Raw genomic sequence first — 26,272 nt, 5'->3', positions numbered from 1 at the left:
TATAAGCTGCCTGCAGGCTTGCTTGTTCATTGTGCCTGTGCGAAATCGCTGACAAACTCTTCAATCAGTTTCCGGGAGGCGGAGCTGGGGTCAATTTGCTACCAGTTCTCTTCAACTTGCTGAAGGGTTAGCTTTGTCGCAGCCGTCTGGCAGATTCCATCGTCGATCGTCTGCCTGGTGGGTTGGGCTGTGAACGTTTCTCCAAGCAAAATTTGCTTCACCAAGGAATCGAATTCGTGGAAAAGGCGCACCACACCAGGATAAGCATTCGCAACATAGCTGATAATTGCATCAAATTTCGGGAGAGGATATCTGCCGTGATTCTTGCTGTACGGCGTGGGTGAGCATCCTTGTCTGGACAGGAGATAGGATTGCTTACATCACCCTAGTTAGGGTATCTCCACAGGCAAGCAGAGCTCCAACACCTAGTACGCTTGCCATTCGCCAACACCGGCTACCCTGTCTCTTTTGCTCATGAAGCTGGCTCCGCAGTGCCCGCTTCATCTGGACATCCATCGAACCCCACATCTCTGGGTACGAGCGCTCCAGCAGGTAATCTGCAGAGAAGGTTGCGGCACGACGTTGGTCAGGCTTCTCCTGCCCCCCGAACGCATGCCACCTCGCTTCTCTTGCATCAGGGACTCAAAAGGAAAGGTACAACAGGGCATGTGAGATGCGGAGCCGTAGCTTCTGGTCTGAACGTCGGGTTAACTGTGCGTTGATGTAACGATAGTCTCGACAAAACCTCTCCTCAGCCGAGGAATCTACTAAAATAGGAAGACTGAGGGCATCCTCGGACCAAAAGCCCTTCTCCCTCCACATACAGGAGCCCTGGTGTTCGGAAAGGCCTTCGCCGATAAGCCCTTCACCGGCTTCCAGGGTCTGTTGAAGATCTGGATCGGAAAGAGCATACCTTGCCAGGGACGGATTATTCGATATTTTTAGTTCTTCGGTTGCAGGCCGTGGCCACTTCTCCACCAAACTATGCTTCGTTAAAAGCTTCTTTTGGCCAAACTTATCCCGGGCAACTGTCGCCTTGACAACCTTGCAATGCTGTGATTTCGGCTTACGATGGAGAGTTCTCTTTGAAGCCTGCCCCGTAGGGGAAGGAGGGTCAGACTGAGCTGTAGGAAGACCCATGGCTACGCTGCTACGGTCAGGTGGTTGCAGATCCTCATCCGCAAGTTCTGATAAAGCTGAGGAGTCACCGCTCTCATCTGGAGACTGTTCTCCGCCTAGAGATTCCGGCTACGTGGAGAGGTCGCTTGCGGAAGGTACGAACAATGGACTATTCAGGGCTTCTGGTACAGACAAGTCTTGATCAATTGCAGCAGAAGAACTGTCATCCGGCCGCCTCTGCCTTCCGCTGTAAGGTGGTTACTTTGGCCAAGAGTATATTGAGAACGATTCTCAGCTGCCCCACATGGTGCTACTGACCGCAGCAGGATCTACGAGATCTGCAAGAATGATATACCATGGTAAATGGACAATTTGTGGTTGAAAACGTGGGATATTAACGAATTTATATAGCCATTTATAACAAGTGAAATTCTTTTAAGATGGTTTGATTAATATTACCTCGATGATAACAAGTCAAGTCACCATCCAATTGGATTAGTACTTAAATGATTTCGACTGGAATATTAATAGTAGATATATTTGAACGAAACAATAGACAAAACATCCACACTAATAAAACTTTTGGTATAAACTCCGGGGTATCCCTTATACTTAAATTCCCTGCGCTCAAAATCGATTTTATAGGTCACGGGGCACAATCAATGTGCTAAATCAAAAACATGGTCTAGCACTTCTAGGAAGTGCCAGAACAGTAAAACTAATTAAACAGCGCTGGAAGGCGCTGGATGATCCTCCCATGTGGAAGCGACTGGCGGACCTGCGGCCTTGCTTGGTGGAGTCAGATTTTCCATCGACGAGGTAATCTTATTACCACGTTTGAAATTCCGACTGCTTCGTCGGGGATTAAATGCGTTCAAATGGATTGTCGATTTGGAACTCTCCTTCGCGCTTGATTCGGATGGTATCTCCAAGCTCGATTCCACGTTCGAGCCATCGGGTACCCCCAGCGAAACGTCGGATGTCCTTCCAGCGGATGGCTTGAAAAGGAAGCGGTAGGTTGGAAGGCATCCAACAACGATACCTGCAGAGCAAGGTCATTAGCTGTTTGCCATATGAAGGGATGATAGAGGTGGGAGAAAGGCGAAAAATCGAAGGTCCGGTATGATCCACTTACCAGTCGTGGCTTCTAGCGTACCCCAGAGAGCGAGCCATTGGACGTTTGGATTAGTGGATCCGGTCTTAGAGCCAATCTGAACAAGACGTAGTATAGCAGTAATCATACAAAGTATGCCAACGGAACACAGAGCGCCCGCCCTAATTTTTTGGGCCCGGGAGATACGCATCTTGAAGACAAGCCTTAACGGGAAGAGCATGACTATAGTACGGCATGAGTAATGTAAAATTTGCTGTCACTCTTATTATATGGGGACTTACTGAGCAAATCGGTTGTGATGTCTGCCACGAACCAGCCAAACAAACTCACATTTCGAGAGCGACTGTTAGCAGGGCCCTGGCAATAATCTGTGTACACCATGTTAGCAAATTTCACTCTGAGTACCTATAGTCTTAGAGATTTCAACGTGCTTTTAGTGTACGTAGTTTTACGAATATGCATAAGATGCCTCGGGCCTCCACAGGACGAGAAAGTTGCGCAAAAGCCAAAGATAAAAGTGATAATCAGGTAGGCCAAAACCATATTCCACCAACGTAGCTGCTCAGGCAGCGCCCTTATAAACTGGCGGAAGAGGAGAAACAGAGAGAATTTTATACACCAGAGAGTGGCATGCAAGAGGTAGGTTGAGACATGAGCGAAGTTGACCACCTGATGTCTCTCTATATCAATCTCCGGGTAGTAAGGTTTCTGGCCTAGAGCTACATAGCTCAAACGGTAGACAAGGGGTTGAAGGCTCAGCATAACAAGTCCGTGTGCGAGGAAAAACAAGTACCCAAGCACGATAAAGATAACCTCGGGTTCCATAAGTCGTTTATATCTCCACCGAATGTATGCTGTAGGAACTAGGATAATAGAGCCAAAAACCATCATAAAGACAATAGAGATGAAGAGACTATTCTCGCTAATCCAGATCTGAGCAGTCGGGTCCACCTTCGGGGGAGCCTTGGGTATCATATTTTTATTCAGTTCGGATTCGGAGAAAATGTGCAGGAAGATGATTGAGTATGATCTAACAGAATTAAGGACTCCCAGGTTCCAACCGGAGATATTATATTTGGTAACTGAGGCACCTGGACCGCAAAAGCATTATGGAGTAGGTTTTCTCGAGCTGGGTAATCATTAATACCTTCAAGAATACTTTTGCCGCCCGAACCCTAAGGTATGATGGAGGCTTGGTGGAAAGGGAAAAATAAAAGGAATAGTTTCCTAATTCGCAGCCACAAACGTGTACTCACGAATTTAAGAAAATGCGTATCCCTTTTGAATACACTGATGGTGAGGTCGCCAGACGGCGAGATATGTCACTATATTGCTTCTGTCAAATTTGCCGACGCGCAGTGAAAGGCTTGTTGCAAGCTGAAGTATGTAGTTATTTGGCTCAGCAACCAACCGTGCCCCCACGCTATCAACCTATAAAACGACGGGGGATTGATAGCCCGGAGTCACAATTAGTTGCCGTTGGACGAGAGTACTCCGTAGAGCGTCAATGCTTTACCGTTGCAACCATGATGTCTAGTGCGTAAATGTCCTCATAAAGACTATTCCTCTCTTATATGCTTTTATTTTCGGTTAAGACTGATATGATTGGTGCCCACTCGCGGCAGAAGGCGTTAGAAATTTTGCACATTCGAAGTTATGTCTGCACTTTTAGTGCCCAGTTTGAGCACGGCTTTGAAGGATTCCAGGTCCAGCTGGACCATGGCTTTGGGTTTTGGGCTTTGGGCGGCGTGGGGTTGCGTGGGGATAGCGTCTTGACTTAAGCCACAATCGCGTAACTATTTCAAGGACTAAGTAAGAAAAGATGCGTGTCCCTTTCGAATCTATGGAGGATGAGCGCCCCATACGGTGATATACATACGAAGTACTCCGTAAGGGGTACATACATGCTCTGTTAGTCCTCACATGTGATTATGCTTAGGCTCCTGTCGAACTGAACGGCATCTTGGGATAGCAATCATCTTCACTGGTGCTCCTTATTAGTCCGATCGTTGGTCTTCGATAGTGTTCAAGAAAGGTTGGAGAGGCGCCGAAGTCGTACTAATGCTAGGGTTTATTATGTACCCTAAGAAGAGTAATATAATCATCCATAATTTCGAGAATTGTTATCAGCATTATCACCATCCTCACTCCTTCAAAAGGCATTGAACTGCAATGAATAACCTGCCTAAAGGGCCGTAGGTGGCCAACGCACGCTCCAGACAAGGCGTAATACGAACAGCTAAACCTAGTAGCGTTTCGAGAGCCTGTCGTCCTGTCCTGAGTTTTTCGTGTGGGTCCTAGCCACCATGTAGACCACAGTCTGGATCACAGCTCGTGGAACGAGAGGGAAGTCAGCCTCTGGAGATCGCTCCGTCAAGCCCAGCAGAACCTGCTTGCAAGATTCGTGAAAGTGACTTTTCCTCCCGTTGTACGGAGTAGTCCGTACAGTTCCCGTGTCCGTAGCTTCGGTGATGGTGGCGCTATTCATTAAAGCAAAAGAGCTTCAAATTACTCCGTACGAGTTAGCTGCTCGTCAGCGTCGACGCCCGTTGAAGCCACTGGATGTCCTCAGTTTTGCAGCCCGTCCTGGTAGGTATGCTGCTGAAGAAATTCGTCTGGGATTGATGTGGTTATGCTTAGTCAGGTATCCACTGAGACTCTCCATAATTTCTCCTTTGCGACTGAAATATCACGATCGATCTCCATTTGATCACCAACGACATACATCTCTTGACGCTCTAACTGTCCCTTGGAGTGGACTCAGGAGGATCAGACTTGCAGCTTTGGCCCGATGTCAAGTGGAATCTAGCGCTGCTGGGCTCGCTGGGACCTCTTGATCAGCCGCAAGCCATCGGTTGACTAGGCCAGTATGGAGATCGCGCCAGTGATGTTTTAGTTAATGCCGGGCCCAGCTTCAAGCTTTGCGCTTATATGCCCCAGACCCTGAAAATATATACCACTAACATGGCGTGGCAGGCCTGACCTTCCATTTTCTTTTTCCATTTTCTTTCCCCATTCTATAGAGTACCAAGTCTACATTCAGTATTTGGGTGTGGATGGCATAGTTACTCTCAAGATAACAGGGATGACTACTTAACTCAAGGAAACCTAATGGTTTGGCGCTTCAGATGGCTCAGTTGTTGAATATAATATCCTCGTTTGGGACCTGGGAGCTGTCGGTTCTGTCGGATCATTATCAAATTATCCTCTGCACATCTACCGTCTCCGAACTGAAGCAACGATGACCGCCAATACACCACCGAAGGTCGACCCGACCGCCGAAATCTGGATCGGTGAGAAGAGCCTCTTCATCTTCATTGTATTCATGATGGTCCTCGGCTCGCTCATCCTGCTCCCTACTGCATACGTCCGATGGCGGCACAGACGAATTATGGAACCAGAAGTCATCTTCATCGTGCTTGGGTATGCGTTTTTTCTCGCCCATGAAATCGTCCTACTCAGTCTTCAGCCTCTGGTTTACCGTCTGAGCTATGTGGCTCTAGGCATGAAGCCATACTACAAAGAGATCATGGCCGAGAGACACAATGTGGTTGTCCTTGCCAACGTCTCAACCTACCTCTTCTATGCAACGCTCTGGTGCATTAAAATCTCCCTGCTCCTCTTCTTCCGCCAGTTCATGTCTGCCCTGCCGGAGCAGCTCCGTTGGTGGAAGATGGCTTTGGGATATCTAATCCTCACTTATATTTTCGGCTTCCTTGTAACGCTGCTGTCCTGCGGTGGGCCCCATCAGCTTGGCCAAACTACGAAAAGTACGTTGAAACCGGCTGCCCACCTTTCAATATGTGTGGACAAAGAGAGAGAAGTCACTAACAGGGCATATAGAATACTGTCAAAGCCATATAGACGGCATAACGCGAAATTTGAGCTTGTTTGGCTGGTTTGCAGCTGATGTCTCAACCGATTTGCTGAGTGAGTTTCCCATATATTAATACTTTATAGTGAAAATGGCAATGCTTACACCATAATATAGTTATGATCCTCCCGTTGAGGCTCGTCTTCGCAATGCATATCTCCCACGCACAAAAGATAAGGGCGGGCGCCCTGTTTTCTGTCGGCATGCTTTGCATGATCACCGCCATAATCCGCCTCGTTCAGATTGGCTCTAAGACGGGAGTTACAAACCCGAACGTCCAATGGTTTTCTCTCTGGGGAACCGTGGAAGCCACCACCGGTAAGTGGATCACCAGGCCCTTCTACCTGTCGCTCCCCCTTGATTTTTACCACTTTATATAGGGCCTATGACTAACGGCCTTTCTCTCCAGCTATGGTTGTTGGCTGCCTTCCAACCTTCCGCCTCCTCTTCAAGGCACGCCCTGGAAAGACACCTCCCAATTATTCACTGAAAGTGCCTCCATTTAACTCGGACTCGAGCTCAAAACCCCCACCTAGTTTCAACGACAGGCAAGGAAAGGCTAATTCGGGTATTCATTTAAACATAATCAGCTCTCGACGCAGCAGCCGACATCTAAGCCGCGGTGACAAGATAACCGCGTCGACGGAAAATTTAGCTCCATCCGGTAGGGCGGCAGATCCACCGGCCCATCTATAGGGGAGGATCGTTCGGCATCTTCCGTCCTTTGTTAATTTCTTTATTTGTTCTGCCACTGCCTCGAAAGTGCTGAACATGTCTTTGATTTTTCCCGGCGACTTTGCCGCATGACTTATAATATCAGTCTTGAGCGCCGGGTTATGTAGTATATCAGACACCCAGAGTTAACGTTTCATACAATATACCTACTATTAATATAATATAAAATCAGCGCAGTACTAATGGAAACGACTTTAGGCCGGTGACCTCGTAGTTATCACCATACCAAAGACACCAATACCATTAACTACCCTCAACAAGTTGTAGATATCCAATAGACCCTTGTACTTGTGATATAGACAGGTTCGCCCAACTATACCAGCCTAATATCGAAGAAAGATACTGCATCATGCAACCTGCCAGAATAAGTTCTCTATACGTGCTTAATTCCATGTTCATAGTTGAATAACTGTCGAGATGTTGATCACATCTTCTACGGATGCCATCGATCGGCATGTTCCAACAGCGAAGCCGTCGCCGTACTCTAAATAATGGTTCACACCGGAGCTGAAGGCACAACAAGGCGAGGCGAACCGAGCCCGACGCAGGTGGCAAGAAAGCTGCGCAGCCAGAGGTTCCCGAGACCCACAGATCGTGCTCCTGTTCAAGGAGATGCGCAAGAAACGCGAGCATGGACCAGAGTGATAGAGAAAGCAAAAGCAACGCACTGGAAAGAGTTTCTAGACAGCGCCGGCGAAGGACACCTGAGGAAAGCCGCCTCTTACATGGGCCCCCGGGAATCGTACGGCAACATCCCATTTCTGAGGGTGGGAACTGCCATCGAGTTAATCAAACCCGAAGAGAGACAAGAGGAACAAACCCAAGACAAGAGGACGGTAACCATCCTTAGCGACAGTAAGTCCGCCCTGCAAACACTGGCGAACCAACGTAACGGGTCTGGACAACACATCGTACGAGCCATCACCAAGTCGGCCCGAGAGTTGAAGGTGCAAGATGTTAGCATCCGCCTTCAGTGGATCCCCAGCCACTGTGATAACCCCGGAAACGACGCAGCAGACCGTCTGGCCAAAGAAGCAGTCGGAATACAACCATCACACCCGTTTCGGAATCTGCTCTCGCGAGAGAAAGCATTTATTCGAGACAGAATCTTGGCCGAATGGGACAGCGAATGGAAGTCGTCAAGCAAAGGGGCGCATCTCAGGCGCATCGACGTCTCGCTGCCCGCGAACCACACCAGATACCTATACGGCACCTTACCGCGAAACCGGGCGTACCTACTAACACAGCTCTGGACCGGCCACTCGTGGCTGGCCTCACACGCCAAAGCATATCGGTTCCGTGAAGACGACAAATGTGAATGCGGTGCTAAAGAGACAGTCGTACATGTACTAGTGGACTGCCCGAAAATAGTTAATCTAAGACGGAAACTACGGCAAGATGTAGAAACTAATTTTAATAATACATCACTCATGCTGGGGGGGAAGAGAAGGGGGTGGACGGAAGAAGGTAGTTGTAGCCTGCATATCCCCAGGGAGAGGTCAGGGTAAATGAAACACACACACACACACACACACAAAAACTGTACATGTTCTTTTGCCAAAAACCAATCTCCCCCTGCTAGAATTTTTTTCTACGAAAGAGCATTCCCCGAAGACTTGCTTCTTTTCTATTTAGATGGGTTGGGAATGCTAAGAGGTTATATATATGTTATGAGAAATATTTCGAAGTCTCATAGCTACGTTTATTGCGATAGTTGGCCGTTTAAATGTATTCATCCTCCAGAGAAAGAAAACTAGGAGTTGATATATAACCCGCAAGACCAGTTGGTACATAAGTTGCTAGCTACCTTGAAGATGCGATATCCGAAAACCATAACAATAACACAAAAACAGCGCGCGACCCAAAACGGTGCGATTAAAGTTCAAACTTAAAATAGACTTAACTAGTTACTAGCTTGGAAGGCTTCTCAGGCAGGGTCACATAACTAAAAAGCGGAGGATTTGGTTGGCCGTGCGTAAGCTAAAATTAAGAATAATCCCTGACCCATTATTCTCCCATGCCCCTTTATTGTGATTCGTGTAGAAGGAGTACGGAGTATATGAGGTATATTACAATGGGAATTTGGTACAATTAAAGTACAGGAGGTGGAGAATGATCACTATTATCCTTATAAGTCCATGATTTCCAAAAAAGGGCCCTATCTTTTTCCTCTGCGTTTGTATATACTTGTATGCGCAATCGCCGAATCATTTCGCGCGCATGTTCGAAATACTCTGGGTCTATGCCACCTTCGCGATCGATTCCAAGGGAATTCTGTATGTCTGAAAGTATTTCTGCACATTTACTCCACTCAGACATGTCATGTAGAATCGTCTTCTCCTCAGAAGGAGAGAATGAAATTAGACAGGTGCTGGGAGTTATTTCTCTCCAGATTTTCGCCAGTTCAACAAGGGAAGCCTTTAAACTGATTAAATCCGCGTCCCAAGGAATTCCGGCATGCGAGATAGCGTACTGTAGCACCGTGAGGCCAGGATGGCGGAGAGCTAGCAAGTGTAGATCGTTTTCAACGCTAGTTGCGGTATAGTAGTATAGGTTGGCCTTTTCCAAACGGAATTTTATATTAGCTTTCAATTTATCCACTTTATTTATATTATCGTAATTATTTGGAAGTTTTGGGGTCTCTAAAGATTGTATTTGCGAGAGGTTATGTTCACAGAATGCTGGGTATCCTGCCTGTATGAAAAGAGGAAGAATAGCAGCATCTTGCTAATCAATGATCGATTCTATCTTGTTCGTCCTGGGGGTAAGGAGGATTTTTGTGTAGCTTAGGTCCGAATGTCTTAATATGGGAGTGCCCATCTCTGATCTAGACGGGACTAAAGATGCTGATATCTGTAGATACTGGGATAAAAGTGAGATATGTTCCTCTCGGTCAATTGTTACAAGCGCTAGCCCTCCTTGACTCCAAAAGGTAGTCAGAGGTTCAGGCTGGTCGTAGGATAAAAAGGAATAATCCTAAAAGCCTTGCTGGTAGGTGATGCTGTTGTAGGAGACAGATCGGTACCGGGGCGAGATAGAATACTAAAGCGAGACTATCTCTTAGTTCCAAGTGTGGCTTCAGTCAGTGCCTTGGTCGGGTGAAGGCTGAAGGTCCTTGTAAGCAGTGAAGATAAAGTTGACCTGTTCAATGGGCAAAGGGCATTCAAGTGAAGTACTCAGTGAGCATATGGAATAGTGATCTTTGTATTGAGCAGTATGGTAAAACTGTAGCGGTGTTGATCGCGAGTATAAGACTCTTGATCCTGTAGGCGATGAGTGCCCTTATATACATAGGTATATCCGGTCCCTCATCCATTATCTGCTCTGCAGGTCCCATCGTGGACCTACTCCTTCAGGTCCTATACGTGGACCATGATAGTGAGGTCCCTTTGTGGACCTGGAGTCCGTCTTGGCATTTGGGACCTCAGATCGTCACGTAATCCGAGTAGTTGTTCCGTGCCGGAACCTTGTTATCCAATGAGCGTACTTATCTGGGCTGCGCCGCAGATGGTCTGTAACATCAATATCCTCTTTAGTGGGAAGGAGAAAGGCCCAACGAGGTCTTGGCTTTCTGTGTGTCGATGTCCAAGCAAGCTCTCGACGAGCAGGGGCCGCAACGCAATCCGTAGGTGTGGTCCCTAATATCTCGTTAGAATATTCCCATGCCCCGTGTGTCGAGGTTGGGGAAATATACAAGGTCCGCGGTCGAGCTGTATCTCTGCTCTCTCACCGTGTGCCAGAACTGACGTTTGTAAATAGGGCTAATGCAGAAATCACCCCCGTCCGACGAAAAATCCACCCTTGATTCCGCGGGAATGTCATGTCTATGGTATAGACTGCTATACGCCGGGAATTTGAAGTTGAATATCTTCCCTTCGATTTCTGCTACCTGGGTTATTAGGTTAGCAGTCTCGGTAGTCGATAGAGAAAGCTACCTCGACCCAAGGCTTCGCCGTGTAGTTGTTCCATTATTATGTATTCTGCTCCCACGGGGTTATTAGTCGTGAATGAATACGTAAGAATCCGAGGTACCGGTATCTGTAGGGAGTCTCGAAGAAATTGCATCGTGGCGGCTTCGCTGGCTGTTGTATAGTGTCGAGGACCGGTGATCGGGGTCGGAATGCGTGCGATTACCTCACTCCCTTCGTCTATGGTTAAGAGGAATATTTATTAAACCCTCCTTTAGCTAGTTTGATGATGTGAGAACATTGCGGTCGGTTTGTAGCTTCCGCTGCCACACGCCGCAACTCTGCAATGTTGAAGTTCACATATCGCTCCTGAAGCCGGGTATCTTCATTGCAGCTAGATATCGTGAGCAGAGCAATCTATGACACACCACCAAAGGGACAACTAACATCCATCGCCTTGAAGTATTGCGAAAGAGGGATAATCCAGCCCTGTAGTGGAGGTATTCTCGGCGCTCGTGGATAAACACCTCGACTTTTGTTTTGTCAATAGACGCAAAGGGGACAGAGCCGAGGCCCGGGGGAGGGATAGGTGGTAAAATGACATTACACGCAGTCTCAGAGTTGCCTGCAAGGAGAAGTCGTAGACAGCCTCATCTGACAGCCGCCATCCACAGAGTGAGCAGAGACTGACGTGCTCGGCGAGTGCGTGCTTCGTTAACTTGTTAAGGGACTGACGCGTGTCTGACGCGTGACATGCAGAAAATACCCCATGTAGCTCGCCTTTCTCTCGGTGGCGTTTCTACGACAGGCGGAGAAAGATGCGAGAATCTCTTTGGCCAGCCTCAAATGAGACTATCCTTGTCGTTGGGTTACCGACCTAACGCCCGCAGAACCGACAGGCCCATCGCGGAGCACCTTAAATCCGACTACGCCGACTCGATGTTCGCTCTAATTAAAGGGGGAGACGTTCAACTATTTGCCGAGCTTGGCCGTACCTGCCCAGCATCTCTCAACAGCGATGGAATATTCTAACTAGACGACGAGGATAGGGTCGATCGGTATACCTGCTGGGACACCGCGCCGCTGGTGGTCAAGGTCGGGCGGCCACCACGTCCGCTGCCTCTGGGAGGAAACCTGGTAGCTTCCTTAGGGTGGCGGGGTTCCCATTGAATTCAGGATACGTTATCAGACCTCGCCGCCTCCACTTGCATTTTTTACCTTCTCATTCGGGCGGTCACAACAGGGCAAATTTGAATCCGTCTTCTGGTCGACCTTGATCCAGCCATTGAAGAGGGGCCTTGGGACCTCCCTCCCGCCTTCCTACACCAGCCGGTCCCATAAGTGACCCTGAGAACCAATGAACCAACGGCTCCGGAGGCTCCACCACGTACGTCCGTTGAGTGGGGCCGGTCAGCTAGTTGACTGCTTGCTAAGGGCGCGCTAACTTGTTGACATCGAGAGTTTTCAGTTCCACTCAATCTATGCTGTGGCGCTTTGAAGGTTTACGGACCTTTAGCTTGTTCGAACTACTCATGGTTTGCTATCTTAAGATATGATTACGTGAGAATAAAAAGAAAAACATAGAGTTGTAAACTGCATTCGCTTCGATAACCTACTCCATATACAAAAAGCGAGCATTACAAGCACAATTAGAGTCATCCAGCTTGATTGGTTTTTGCTCACAAAGCGCACGCAAGGTAGCCCTCTTGTTTGTCCACTCTGTTAGATTTGATTCAAGTTTAAACAAGTCCAAAGATGACTTCTTAATATAGTCCAAGATAATCTCCGGGAAGTCCACCTCCGGGAAATCCGCCTCCGCATCGGGATTCCAACTGCGGTCTTGAATTCCAAGGATCTTGAGGCTCGGAGGCATGAGCTGGGCGATTGTGTGCGGGTCCGACAAGGCTGCTGCCATACTCCTTAGAAGAACCCCTGGTACCCGCATGACTTCGAGGTGGGGGTGAGAGGAGAAGTCAAACGTATAGGCCTTCTGTGTCCATAGGCCACGTCTCTCATCCCCGTGGAAACAAATTTCCAGCGATTGAAGTCTAGTTGCTTTCATGAGGACTTCCCCTAGGTGGGACTGAGAGTTGTAGTTCGCGAAAATTCCACTGAATCTGCGGATATCTACTGCTGCCTTGCTATTCCCGAGGGTATTTCGTAATACCTTGACGCGCCGGTCAGCAGTCGAGGGGTTCTCTATCTTAATGCTTCGGTATAGCGTAGGGTATGCCGCCGCGTTCCATTGCTTCGTTGTGCAAGCGAGGTTTGCACAGGTTTCGACATCGGCATATGCACAGATCTCCCTAAGAATCTCCAAGGGTAGAGGTAACTTGGGCTCTGAAGGACGTTTGGAGACCTTTCGGCCTAAAGCTTGACATTTACCTAGCTATTATTAGCAGGTGCCCTTCACTGCATTTTAGGGTGAATCGTACCACAGGTAGGCTTTAATTCCCTAGGGTTCATAATGTTAGGTCGGCACCGTACTTGTGTTTGCTGGTAGATTTCACACCACGCCTGTACAATGGTGTGGGATTTGCATCCACATCCGTATACGACCTGAGTATAGTCACACATCTGGGCGGGTTTTCGGACATATAGAAGAGAAATGCAGTTCCAAAGGCTCAGTCATGGTGGATATCTGCCGTTTATATAGAGCAAGAGCACCTATGTAAAGCCGTGCTGCTGCTCCATTTGCGAGAGCTGCACTGCTAGTCGACGAGGTGCCATCTAGTTCGCCGCATGCTTCCCTGACGCCCGCCCAGGCTCAACTAAAACATACTAAGGTGCTGAGTATTACGCGCACTCTGTAAATTCCACCGAGAAAACGAGAGTTCGGAATGCGATGGCCACCAGCATCCACAGAAGTGTGGGTGTTAGCGTCGCCAGTACCAGATTTGGCTTCCACACTAACGCTCTTGAAACTTAAAAAGTCATTTAAATGTGTAAGGTACGTATACGTGGGCAGATCGACCGGTTTGTCAAGCTTGAACCGATAGGGCTAGTAAATGGCACAAAACCGAAATCTCTGACTAAGCACTAGTTATGTTGGCAGCTGCAGGCCCGTTGTATCACGTGGTTGAATGCAACTCGCCAGGTGATCACCTGACAACCTTAACTACGTGCTATGATATCTCCAGGTTGGACATAAAACAGTCACGAGCGTCCACTCATCTCTTTCAGCTGTAGGCGTTGTTCCCCTGCGTTTGACTCTTCAGAAGCCATAGCCTGTTGTCTACTCGGTATACATGTTTCCACTCGCCAGTCTAGATATGCGGAAATGATCTCCACCCCCTTTAAACCGGGAGAAGCATTGAGAGGGAAAGAAGAATACATAAGTATTAAACTGTTCGACGAGAAGGGATACGATAGAACAGTTACAGGCAGGAGAAAGCAAATTATGGTTTGGGATCCCACGGCAGACATGAGCACACCTCCACACTGGGAACATAACGAGCCCTCAAAGGAAGCGACAGGACAGGTCCCAGCGGGTTTCAAAGTCACAGTTAGATGCAACTGTGAAATTTGCTCGGATATAAGCTTCAACTGGAATTTATCAACAAGGTTCAAACGGGCAGGGCCGGGTTGAATCCGGTATTAAGTTGTACATCAAAGGCTGAAAAGTGAAGGAAGGATAGAAAGGCATAGGTATATAGCTTGTTTGTATTTTGACGCCTCCGTCTAAACCAAGAGCTAAGTTGATAATAGCCCCATTCATTGTGAGCATCATTGACACCCACTCTGTCACACGCATCCCCTCCGCTAGTTCCTTCCTGCGCATCGGGCTTTCGGTGACTGCTTCATGTATCTCAGGGCCAAATACGTTGAGGATATGCTGTATCCGTACGTTCACTGAGCGGACCCCATCACTCCGGGACGACCGATAAATAATCGATCGATCGATCACTGCCGCGCTTCCGCTTTTCCGGGCCAGGTAACACTGGGATGGACGGTGCGCATATGCCTCGTAAGGGCATCGTTACGCGAAAAGGTCTTAATCTCCTCGCACAGGTGGCATCGAATCTTCAGTTTGCTGACGTTGTGTTTTGTGTCCTCGTGGCGGGTGAGGTCGTACGGCCGGGAGAATTCTCTACTACACGGCCTACCCGTCGATGGGTTGATACGGTCACATCGGTAAGGGCCGGTTTGCGAGTTGCGTACGCTGAGGCCGCGGCCAGGAATAGAGAGGTGGGTTCTGCGGTGTTTCTTCAGGCACGCGGGAGTGTCGAAGCGGCGGGTGCAGCCGCGGTAGGTACAGCTGTAGATGCCCGCTTCAAATACCGTGATCTCAGGTCGGCTGGCGGGCAGACCCACGTCATCCTGGGTATTATTTATGCTAGGCTCCAGCACAGCCAGAGTGACCGCAAAGTCAGCGTGCGCTTGCTGGGTAGTGGCGGCGAGAGAATTGGGCATATCCCGCCCGAACGCGTAAGGGGAGACGAGGTCAAAGTCGTCGTTGATCAAGAAGTTGTCGTTGGCCGAGCTCGGTACGGGTTCTAGATGAGGGCGGTACTCTCCAACAGAGAAAGCTGGGTCCATCCTGCCTGTAGATACCAAGGGGGATTAGGTGAACGAAGCACGCCGTGAGACCAAACTTGAGAGCCATGGCGGCAGCCGCTGATGGGCGGCGCAGGTTATATATGTGGACTGAGATCGAGGTGGCTGTCGGTTTAGGGGTATCAAATACTTGGGGGAAATGCCAAAGTTAGTATGTCGTGTTCAACTTGTGATGCTAACCACCCTAGTTTATTGATGTTACTTATCCTCATGTTGTAAAAAGAAAGGGGGAGGGACGAGAAGGGTTCAGGCATTTTTATAACGGAGCAACTAATGGCCTGTGGAGGTTCTATTACTAGTGGTTATATAAAGGGGTTTTGCCCGTGTTATAAGTTTCTATGACGTAATGTAATGGCTGATTGAAGCGCTTCAGCTCGTCTTCCTCTGATATGATTAATCCCGAGATATCCGATATAAGAGGCATGAATTCTACTCAGTGTAGTGGTGACACAAAGAGGTGTGGCTAATGGCTCGGGCCCTAGAAATCAACCCATTTTGGAGAATCACACACTCAGGCGTGGGAAGGCCGACGACTTCGAGTACTCTATCAGGGGTGCTGGACCAGTTTGGCTCGCGACCTCCAGCATCCACCCACTCAGTGATACTCTGCCCATCCTTGAAGTGGCCGCCGACATGCTCGTGTCTCTTTTCCATTGCTTCAAACCCCTCTTCCGCCACGGGGCAGGTCTTTCTGCAGAAACCACACCAAAATCGACCCTGATAATCACCTCCTATATAGCAGTCACTGACATAGTCTTCCTCCGGTTCCGGTGCACACCCGTGATCACCCTTTAGATGTTGCCTGAATGTTTGGGCACGTTCAAACAGCTTGGCACATTCCTCCCCATTCTGATTGGCCACGGCGCACCGCCAGATCTCACGTGTGCAGTGTTGTTTCCTTTCGTGCTCGACCCAGGCGTTATAATTACCAAACAAGCGAATGCAATCTTTGAAAGTGCAGCCATATATCCTCTCGGAATCGGGCCGAGTGATGCTCTCTATGCGGACAAGGCTGTGGGCCGTTAGCCTTACTCAAGCCAAGGACGCGAGGAGAAGGGATTCATACAAAAGCATATCCGAGTTTGGCGGTATTGACCCGGGAAATCCCCTAAAAATGTAAGTAGAATACCTTAAAGAGAAGAGTCTCCCATACATATCACCGCATGCGCGGTCACTAGTTTGGGTTAGCAAACGGACCATACTAACCATAGTTATTTAAATGCGGAAGAGCGCGAACCTGGTGACGTCGAGGAAGCTCAGCTCATTGGGTCTCATATGAGAGACCCCCTCTTCAAACCCTAGTAGAAAATAACTCAGCGCTGCAACAGATCTAATGCCCGAGGTGATGCTACCAGAAATCACTTGTCCTTCCCCAATTCGGAATTTGTAACAGCCCGGGTCCCCCTTCATGATGACCCTACCAAGGGTTAGTAACAGTCTAGAATGTGCGGAAGAGGACTTACTGCTTTTCTTCCCGATAACCCTCCTGGTTATTGTTACCTTTAAGGTAGCATAAGTATGCCGCCTTCACCTCGTCATTTTGAGCTGGATAATCGCCGCTGCCGCTGTAAATTGTATATTTTATAACGCCCATGGCGAATCGTGAACCGTCAATCTGATGTAGTGTAGGAAGTAACTTGATGACAATGAATAAAGACAGCAGGAGATGCGGCTTTATATAGAACGAGCTCTCCTATAGCAAAATCTGGCAATACCATCACCGGCTGGCAGACAGGCTATCCCTTGCCAATTCATCATGCGTCGTGCATTCCTGTCTGCGCACTTTGGTGGACTATACAGTATTCGCAGACGTAGGTCATTGGCTTGGGACCCAAGGGAGAGGCAGAGCGTAACCAATTGGGACTAGGTAAAACATACGTTGTATGGCGCCTGAGCCCCCTATTGGACAGCTTCCCATAAACGATCCCGAGCAGTCCAACGGCACGGCAAGCACAAAAACATCGCGTTAAAGACCGAATGGGTCTGGGGCACTTGCTTTATAGAGTACATCATAGATTATAAGATACAAAGATAATCGGCAGAAGAAGAACCACAGTACTCACGAAGCTCCTCCTCCGGCCATACAGCCCGCGTGTCGCTGCTGCCTGAATAACTTCTGAGTCAGTTTTCCTGCACGTGCTACCGTCTTGAGTTTCCACTTTAGGGTGTCATATTTTTGCTTTAATATCTTATGTGCCTCTTCCTCTGCGACGAGTGTACCGCGAACGTTTTGATATACGACATAAAGGGTTTGATATTGCTTTCGCAAATTCGTATAGCTATCACGCTGCTGGACTTTAGTACAATGTGCTCGTGTGTAGTTACGCGGAAAAATAACTTATACTTACAGTCCATACGCATGGTTCCCAGACTCGTTGCACCCCAAACATGAAGATCCACCGCTACAGTCTAAAGATAGGCGATGACATCGTTGACATTGACCCTATCGAGGAGTTGGTTAAAATCCGAGAGCTCCAATATATTAGTTGTACTCACTGCTTTGCAGCTTATAGCGTAATGCTGACAATTGTGACATGGACGCGTATTCCCGCATCGAATTTTTCTTTTTCGACAAGAATTGCAGGCGGTGATAGTGTAGGTCATCACTGCTGATAAGCTATAGGACCATAGAAGATTGGGTCGGAATGCGGTCCTGCAACGTAACACTTGCGTTTGGTTAGACATGTCTTAAGGATAGCGAGGGGTGCCGCCCTTATATATCCACCCACCAGCTGGATTTAGTCCGCATAGCTTTGCATCTCCCTGCATCACAACTCTGCCCAGCTCCAGCTTCTCCGGGACGATCGTTGTGCATTCTGCTCTGAACTAGAACATGGTTCGGCGGTCGCGGGACTCCCTTGCACGTACCCCTGCGGTGCAGCTGTGTTTGCTCCAACGACACGAGCCTCGCTCAATAGGGTGATTGATGAATCGTTATCAGATCATTTTGCGGAAGCGAGGTGCTGACTGTTGCTCCAGGGTGGTTCGGTCAGCCAGCCGTCTGGGGACTGGGGCACGATGGGCCGATGGCGCATTTGCAGTCGTGCCTCTTTATGCAGCCCTGGACCGTCCACTCCGCCATGTTGTGCACGAGGGGCCTAGATTGTAAAAGTGCCTTGGAAGCTTCTGTCCCAAGAGCGTTGGCATTTACATATCCTATTCGTCTGCTTGAAGCTTGTGCCGGTTTTTGCTCATAATCGCTGGTTGGTTCACAGTATACTCTAGATTAGACGATCACGCCTAGTAACATCTTCATGGGGCAGAATATATAATATATAAGGCCATGTTATTTCTGGTTATTCCCGTTCGTCCTCTTAACCGCCTTTCTAAGAAACCACAAACTCATGACAATCTTAAGCACCCATAACCTCGAGACCACGCCTTGCGGACGGGGAGCTTACGATACCACTGGTGTGCCTAAACCCCAACCACCACCGAAGCGATGAGCCAGCCACCGCCTTTATCAGACCCAAAAGGAAGCCTTGCACCCTGCAACTCAGTGTGGGAAACAGACTCAGATAGCACGCAAGAGGACGACAGTTCCGGCAACCGGGATATCAAAGATGTGTTGAAAAATAAGACGTCGCGTTCAACGCTTGGCCCTACGTTGAAAGGCAATTCCAAGCCCAAGCCAGGAGCCGGTCGGCCCCACATTCGGCCCCACATTCGACGAACCCGAGAAGAGATGGCTCCCCCAATCGATCAGAAAACGGCAGATACCAGAGAGTCCCCGCCTGAACTAGACGACATTGTCTTCATTGAGAAGGTTATAGCCTATGAGTGGTGGTCAAACACTGTGTGTGGCGGTTGTTTTAGACTCATGTGCCCGCCTCCGGTGGCAGTAGACGGGAAACGCCCAGGGAGGGAGTGTCCAGGGAGGAAAGTGCAAACAGGAAATAACTTTATCTCGGATGACGTATCCTGGTCGTGTTTCTGGGTGTGGTAACGGAGCTGGGGTTGCTCAGAATATACGTGAACAGATGGCGGCCGCTTCTGGGAGAGGACATATGTATAATAAATAATACGTGAGCGTAGATAGTTGAGCGGATAAAGTGGGGGCTGATAATTTTTATACAGACAACGTATGGCTTGATTAATAGCACAAATAATGGCACAGAGAAAAAATGAGCATGTAGAAGACCACTGTGTATTTAACCGCCCGGAAGCCAAATCTGTGGGTCAGATGACAGATCGACGCTTTCCCTGTTACGTAACATGAAGTGAGGCTCATCAGAAACTTTCGGCGAGGGGGCTTGCATTGTCACACAGGACGGTAATAAACGAGAGAATTTAGGGCAAGCAAGCAATAAAACCTTTCATGCGTAGTACATATAGCAGTGGAGGGCTAGGGTAGCATTCCCCGAAATAGAACCCTTCTAGCCTAGAGGGTAGTAAAGGATGAGAGATATTGGAAACCATTCAGACAACGAAGGAACATACACGTGCTACTTCACGATATATACTGTTGAACGGAGATTCGGTGTAATACTGCCTGATCGTACGAAACACGTTAGTCAACTACGCCGTTTCATTAAATATCAGTGTCAGCTCTCCATCATCGAACAAATGCTACGCCCGGCGTTTTAACGCCTGTTTCAGCTGTAGCTGGCATCTCCGCGATGGCAAGATACATGGCCGTATGAGGAACATAAATAGGAGCTCAATATCGTGTATTTAGATGATCAGTGCTTGATAGATTGAAATCTCATAGATTGCTCCAGACCCACCTGACCAATCAAATCAATCAAATATCTCGTATCTCAGATATACCGCCATCCAGACCAGGTAGGTTGCTCCCAAAAGGAGAGCATACCAAAAACTTTATCACGCTTTTCCTGCCAGGGGCTCCGAAGGTCCATGAAAGAACCGTTCGAACGTGATGGGAGCGCTGCGCCACCTGTGCTCTTTCGGCACTCTGGCACTGGGGGAGTGTCTCTCCAGCCTAGAGAGCGGAGGTTCTGTCCTTCGGCACCCGCGCTCGGTGGGTTTGGCGGGTGACGTGGATCGGGTGTGGAGCTACCCATTTGCTCGTGACTGTATGGGGCACAGCTGTTGAAATACGCTGCATCTATTGATGGTGCTTTTATTGTCGGGGAAGGTAGAGGCGGTTTGGGTAGAGCAGCACGTTCCGAATTCGCCTCAAAGTAGGGGGTAGAATCGCATGGGCGGCCGCCGGTAGACATGGGTGGCGGAGGGCAGTATGTGTCCGAAAGGGAGGACGAACCTTCGTTCGGCCCTAGCGACGGAAAGCCACGTCGATATTGGATTTCGCAAGGGGACGAAGGCTGCTCGGCCCGCCAAGGAAAGCAGCAGAAGATATCAAATGTGGACATCTTGTCAACCGGACCGCCAGGCGACGAAGATGGGAGATCATGTGTAGGCGCAAGGCTGGGGGGAAGGCAGAGAGGCGGAAAGGCGCCCTAAAGCCCAAGAGCGGTGAGCCTGCTTTATAGATCGCCTCGAAGAATATGAGACAGGTGAATCTGCTATTTTCATTGAAGCCGGCAATGTAATGTTCGCAAGAAGGGCAAGGGAGCACCTGTAGAAACTGTTTCCCTGGTTGGGTACTAGCCAGGAGATGGCCCCCTTGGACAAGAGCCTGGGCCTGGGCGATGTGCCAGGAAACCAAACCTTTTTTTAGGGCCCCACTTAGTCGTCTGCTGATCGAAGAAAGGCTTTCGGATGGAAGGACCACGTGATGTTAGAGGGCGGCCGCCCTCTAACATCACGTGGTTTAGCAGAACCGCTCGACTATCCAAAATTTCTCCAGATTATTTCGAACGATCGAAAGGTCAATACCAGGGGAAAAATGAGGAATCCGTATGTTGGAGCGTTAACGCCGTCTAACGTGTTAAATTCGCAGGTACGGATTTCAAGACGCTTTTTTAGTTCTATTCATACTAATCTTGCTAGCAATTATTATCGGAGTTTGAACAATTCATTAGAAGAGGGCCATGGGAAGATGCCATCAAATTACTCAAGCATCTGTCGCAGCAGCATGCAGCACAGAAAACACTCCAGCCTTCTTCACATTCTTTATCTCCGCAGCCGCCGCCCCGGAAACCTCTACGTAACCCTACTCCATCCCGCTGCCAACCCGAATCCGAACTGAAAATTCATCCATGGCGTCCGCCAACACCGCCGCCCTCCCCAGTGCCTCTCCCAACGCCGGATTTTCCCAGCATCCTACGCGAAGAACGTCCCCAGATAGAGAGGATCGCGAAGGATTATTTCCGATGGAAAGGAGTCAAAGATACAGCGAAGCTTGAGCGAATTCAAAAGATTACTGCACAGCTTCTAGGGGACAGATCAGAGCTCAATAATATATGGAGCGTCAAGTATGACATATTTCCAAGGGGTGAGTCGAGAATAGCTCGAATGGAGGTTGGAAGAAGAGCCGTCGATAAAAGCGAGCACAATCTTGCGTGTGCAGGCAGGCTGGTACTGCTATATATCGCTCACGAACTCGACGAAACAGCTTCTACCATCCATGTTCCGGGAGTCAGGCGCTCAACAGCCGCGATCGAAAAATACGCAGCGGATTCCGGAAGGCAGAAAAGATCGATTAAGGACGACCGGAAATACGGACGGCAGTACCTGTCTTTGCTTCAGAATTCTGGCCCGGGTGATGTGATTTGCCTTAACCTGAGTAGTGACACGTAAGTTTCCTTGGAGCAACAGATTGTACAAGGCTGACATGATATAGCTGGACCCGCAAAGTTGTAGATGGTGAAGTAGAACTTGCCCTGGAGTTTCGAAAGCTGGTTTTGCAGGCCCAGGATGTGGAGTCTCAGAAATTTGAGGCTGCGGAGGCTCAGAGACTCAATATTCTCGGTGCCAAACTGATAATTGAGGGTTTCCTGCGGTATGGCTGGGACTACGAGGGGCTCTCACGGTGCCAGGGTCGGGTTATGATGGCCTTGTTCAATCATATCGATCGATCAGAACTTGCGAAAGGAAACATTGAACCAAAAAGAGAAGCCATTGGTAAGCTTTAAATTCCTTTGGTCTCTAAATTTCTGAAATTCCGTCACTAATGTGGCCCAGACCGACAATCGGTATCTGGCGGAATACCCCCAATCCCTTGGGGGCCAAATCGTGCAAACAGGGCGAGAGAGGGGTCTATTTTCAACCCACAGAGGGAGGCTTCAGCTCCCCTAAACAGTCCAAAGGACAATGTCAATGAGGGTATCGCTGAAGACTGTCCTAATGACTATGAGCCTAATCACGGGGCTTCGATGGGCGGTGGAGGCCAGGCATTTGACGGAATACCATCTGCTAGGTGTGAGACGACACCCGGCTCCGACACCGATGGTGATACTCAACGTTCGTCTCTGTCGCCATCCGCCGAAGGCGATCCCAGCAACTACGGCCCTCACGCCAGTGGTAATAGTGAGATCGGAAGCGCTACAGAGACTCAGAGCTCGTCTCTCTTGTCTGATGGTAGGTCCGAAGATGGCACAATAGGGAGCAATGAGACAACGACGTCCTCTACCCCACCGCCCCCAGATTTTCCTGTCGGAGCCGCTGCAGAGCAAGCTCGCGCGAACAAGCGGCCCTACTTAGCAGATGAAGATAGTGAGCACCAGGATTGGCAACGAAGGAGATTGATAGGGGAGAGGGAAAGCGATAGATTTGCCGGACATAGTCCAGGGTCACCTTTAGCTTCGGAGAGACGGACACAACTCGATGCCTTACCACCAGGTAAGTATACATAGATATAAATCTTTCGTAACAATGCCAATTTTGAAAAATGCTAATATCAACTAGAAATCATTTATAATACACCGCATATGCATATGCACCAAGAAGATAACAATAGCGATCCTGACCAAAATGCTGAAGCCCAACCGAAAGAAGTTCTCGAGATGGATTTATGGTGTCTCGACAACGACTTTAACCTTTGGATGAGATCACTTCCATCCCCATCATCGCATTTATCCACCAACCTCAGTTGAGCTTCTGAGAATAACCAATCCGTCTATTCCGGGCGTTATCCTCACTCTTCCTCGAAATTCTATCATGGATGTTGGTGACAGGCTGATTATCGAAGTACTGGCGCCCGCGAGAAGGTTTGCAGACGGCTGAGTGTTCGGGTGAACTCGTAGGGTACGTAAAGTAGCTGGGCCAGGGAGGCTTCTGAGTATAGCGTTATCTGGCAACCTAACGATATAACTCGCGACCATCTATTAATGTCATTTAAGTGCCGCCGTTTGTTGCGATTCATTGTTTTGTTAGAGGCTTACGTTTTTCGGAGTATTAGGCCGAGCCAGGAAACGTTTTAATTCCAAACATAAGTCAGGATTCGTCAGAATTAATCGTCCCTCATGTGCCCCAAAGATACCCTTCGTGCGCACCCATTCGGCTAGGTCTTCAAGGTCTTGTTTCTCGGTTGTTCCATCAATAACTGTGCTATCGAGGTTTTCTTCTCGAAGGTACCAGTGTCCCGTCATATTGTAGCACCGTATCTTTCTGCTAGCTGGCGTTTTATCATTTATATAGAGGACGTGGAAATTTGCTTACTATAAAAACCAAGTTGCAAATACGCAAAATATAACATGAGGGAGGGGCAAGTGGATTAGCCACAAGATCCAAACCCCGCCATCAGGTGACTTCACGATCACGCCCCTGTTCGAAGCTTTCCGTTTCTTGAATCCAAGGACTGAGAGAATATCATAATACCATCCCTTAGATTAATCGGATATCAGGCGAAGGGGATTGTGTGTTGCCAAATCCAATGGGGCCAGATCGACAGGATGACTCTCGCTTTGAAAAATGTGGATCATCGAAGTCAAATTCCATCTATTTGACTGATATCTACCTCTCTTTTCCCTGATTAGCTTCCCGATTGTGTTTTTTTGGTTGAAGAACATGTCTAACGTTGGCCGTGAAGTGCTTGTGGTATTACAACGTAATTTTGCATCTCTTTTACATTATGATTCTAGGCAACCAACCCCTTCTGTAAGGCTATGGCTGGTGCTTTGGCTCGAGTCCTTCAATGAGGTAGTATACATCCTGCTGCGGTGTCCGCCCAAGATGGATCTCCACTCCCGTACGATCACTGGCGGGCTTCCCCATAGTGCGGCACTTGAATCTGCCGGGCGTGGGTCAGCTAATATCGCGTCGCCCTTTTTGTTTCGGCTGGAAGACAACACATTTTGACTAACTTTATCAAGCGAGAGGCGGTCATTTTTGAACTCATCCAATTGAGATTTGCAGACCAAATATGCGGAAGCCTGCAAGTCACAATATGAAGATCGTACGTCTCAAAGGGGCGATGAGCTTGATCCTACTACATCGTTCAAGGCATAAAGAGAGCAAAATGCCGCCTAGTTTTATCAACAAGCCAAAATACCAGCCTATGATGAATCTTCAACTCTCCTACTCGCTGTGATACTTGCCCGACACATAATCCATTCCCTATGCAGCTCCCGTCCTTAGACCGCCACGATGATGGTCAAGACAACCCTCTTTCTCCAACATCGGGCCCGCCTACAGTGGTAGATGACGCCCCATACATCCACACTATCCTAATCGGCCAACCATTCACCTTGTGCCATAATCCCTCTGATCCACGAGACATGGTGGTGGCCAACCGCGCCTCATTCCGAAAATTTCTTGAAAGGGGGGGATTCGGGTTGACCGTCGACGCTCCCTTGCTGGCGGTGGTGTTGGAGAAATACCAAAAGTCCTGGTCGAGTGCTTATCTCCCACTACGGTTTATCAGTCGCCGCAGAGCCATGCTGTTGGAAAACGAGAGGGAAATTGGCAGCGACATGAAGAGATACTATGGCCGATGCCTCATTGCTGGTAGCCTGAGAAGAAGGCGGAAAATACAGCTTGACGACATGTACCAGCATAGTAGGGATGGGACATTTTACGACTGCCGACTTGAACGTGCTTGCTTTCCTCGCGAAGGCAAGACGAAATACACGTTGGATTTTACGGTGTTCTTACACATGAGCAATATGAATCGCGATATGAGACTACGGATATGGGTTTTGGAGGAGGACATAGGCAGGCTGGAGGAGCTAGGAATCCACCTACACATTAAGCCCGTGGAGGGACGTCAATGTAAATGCCTCGATGGCAGGTGAACAACAATTCCTTGTATATGTGTGGCGCGAGCCGGGAGAAGCGTCGATATCTAAAATATATTTATTCCATTTACTAAGCATCTCTTGAAAAATCTAAGCCGTCATTTAGTGTACTAAAGCACGCAGAGAAATGAGCATCGGTTGCATTATTTGTCGGAATACTTTCTCGAGCCGTGCTATGTTCCTACCTGATAGGCTTACCATGATATCCATACGCCTATGACACTACACGCGGAGACCTTCCTTCCTCGTGGCCCAACGGAGGAAGCGAGGCGTCCAAATGTCACGGTCTGCAGCTAAGGCCGCATATTACTCCACAGCTTTCCTCGTTGAGATATCACAAACAGGGAGCTCCGGACCCCTGGTTCGCAACGGGCAGCTTAGTCTTGCGGCTTGCAAACCGCGCGCCTAGGGTAGCTGGTATAAAGGATAACCAACTCGCTCTGTATTCTTCTTCTCTAGCTCTCTTCCAACTTTCAATCGGGATTGCATCAACTGCCAGGCCTAGCTCCCTATTTTCTTGTCTTTTCGATCCTAGAGGTGGAAATAAGGATGCAAACCGACCTCCCATTACGGGCTCCAATAGCAAAGCTATCGCTTGAGCCCCATCCGATTACGCCTGATTGCGAGCGTTATTTTGTGTTATTTTGGTCGATCCAGCCAGAAAACGTTGACAGTCAATCTCGCGCGAGGGTCGATTCTCCGTTTCCGAGTGCTGAATTTCGATTCCGGAGCCACCTTGTGGATAGGTCGTGTGACCTGGTCTCACATTATATCTTGAATCCAGCATGCCTACAAGCCCGCACGGGGAATTCCGATATTGTTCGGCCTCCGCCGCAAATGGCCCAGCGAATCCTTACAGCTATCA

The 26,272-nt window shown here is 48.7% G+C and overlaps 7 protein-coding genes across 7 annotated transcripts; 2 read left to right on the top strand and 5 right to left on the bottom strand.

Annotated features, from left to right (window-relative positions):
• Window positions 1-642: 642 nt before the first annotated feature.
• Window positions 643-1,140, bottom strand: GIQ15_01621 (uncharacterized protein; the record flags this gene model as incomplete). The annotated part of the gene is made up of 1 exon (XM_033549038.1): window positions 643-1,140. The coding sequence occupies one exon, from the start codon at window positions 1,138-1,140 to the stop codon at window positions 643-645; it is 498 nt and encodes a 165-aa protein (XP_033409989.1).
• Window positions 1,141-1,841: 701 nt separating this feature from the next.
• On the bottom strand, window positions 1,842-3,208 carry GIQ15_01620 (uncharacterized protein; the record flags this gene model as incomplete). Its single annotated transcript, XM_033549037.1, has 4 exons — window positions 1,842-2,161; window positions 2,255-2,455; window positions 2,515-2,601; window positions 2,686-3,208. 4 exons carry the CDS (start codon window positions 3,206-3,208, stop codon window positions 1,842-1,844), a joined length of 1,131 nt encoding a protein of 376 aa, XP_033409988.1.
• Window positions 3,209-5,474: 2,266 nt separating this feature from the next.
• GIQ15_01619 (uncharacterized protein) lies at window positions 5,475-6,803 on the top strand (the record flags this gene model as incomplete). Its single annotated transcript, XM_033549036.1, has 4 exons — window positions 5,475-6,003; window positions 6,077-6,163; window positions 6,225-6,425; window positions 6,517-6,803. The coding sequence occupies 4 exons, from the start codon at window positions 5,475-5,477 to the stop codon at window positions 6,801-6,803; spliced, it is 1,104 nt and encodes a 367-aa protein (XP_033409987.1).
• Window positions 6,804-12,362: 5,559 nt separating this feature from the next.
• On the bottom strand, window positions 12,363-13,216 carry GIQ15_01618 (uncharacterized protein; the record flags this gene model as incomplete). Its single annotated transcript, XM_033549035.1, has 2 exons — window positions 12,363-13,135; window positions 13,186-13,216. 2 exons carry the CDS (start codon window positions 13,214-13,216, stop codon window positions 12,363-12,365), a joined length of 804 nt encoding a protein of 267 aa, XP_033409986.1.
• Window positions 13,217-14,653: 1,437 nt separating this feature from the next.
• On the bottom strand, window positions 14,654-15,289 carry GIQ15_01617 (SILG protein; the record flags this gene model as incomplete). Its single annotated transcript, XM_033549034.1, has 1 exon — window positions 14,654-15,289. One exon carries the CDS (start codon window positions 15,287-15,289, stop codon window positions 14,654-14,656), a length of 636 nt encoding a protein of 211 aa, XP_033409985.1.
• A 447-nt stretch (window positions 15,290-15,736) lies between these two features.
• Window positions 15,737-16,901, bottom strand: GIQ15_01616 (uncharacterized protein; the record flags this gene model as incomplete). The annotated part of the gene is made up of 5 exons (XM_033549033.1): window positions 15,737-16,319; window positions 16,374-16,415; window positions 16,461-16,481; window positions 16,545-16,724; window positions 16,771-16,901. The coding sequence occupies 5 exons, from the start codon at window positions 16,899-16,901 to the stop codon at window positions 15,737-15,739; spliced, it is 957 nt and encodes a 318-aa protein (XP_033409984.1).
• Window positions 16,902-21,116: 4,215 nt separating this feature from the next.
• Window positions 21,117-23,265, top strand: GIQ15_01615 (uncharacterized protein; the record flags this gene model as incomplete). Its single annotated transcript, XM_033549032.1, has 6 exons — window positions 21,117-21,170; window positions 21,221-21,665; window positions 21,741-21,966; window positions 22,014-22,294; window positions 22,355-23,011; window positions 23,078-23,265. The coding sequence occupies 6 exons, from the start codon at window positions 21,117-21,119 to the stop codon at window positions 23,263-23,265; spliced, it is 1,851 nt and encodes a 616-aa protein (XP_033409983.1).
• Between the last annotated feature and the right edge of the window lie 3,007 nt (window positions 23,266-26,272).

Source organism: Arthroderma uncinatum (genome assembly GCF_011692745.1).
Source record: "Arthroderma uncinatum strain CBS 119779 chromosome Unknown scaffold1, whole genome shotgun sequence".
NCBI lineage: Eukaryota > Fungi > Ascomycota > Eurotiomycetes > Onygenales > Arthrodermataceae > Arthroderma > Arthroderma uncinatum.
The sequence above is the reverse complement of the archived record's forward strand: the minus strand, read 5'-3'. Positions and strand labels throughout refer to the sequence as shown.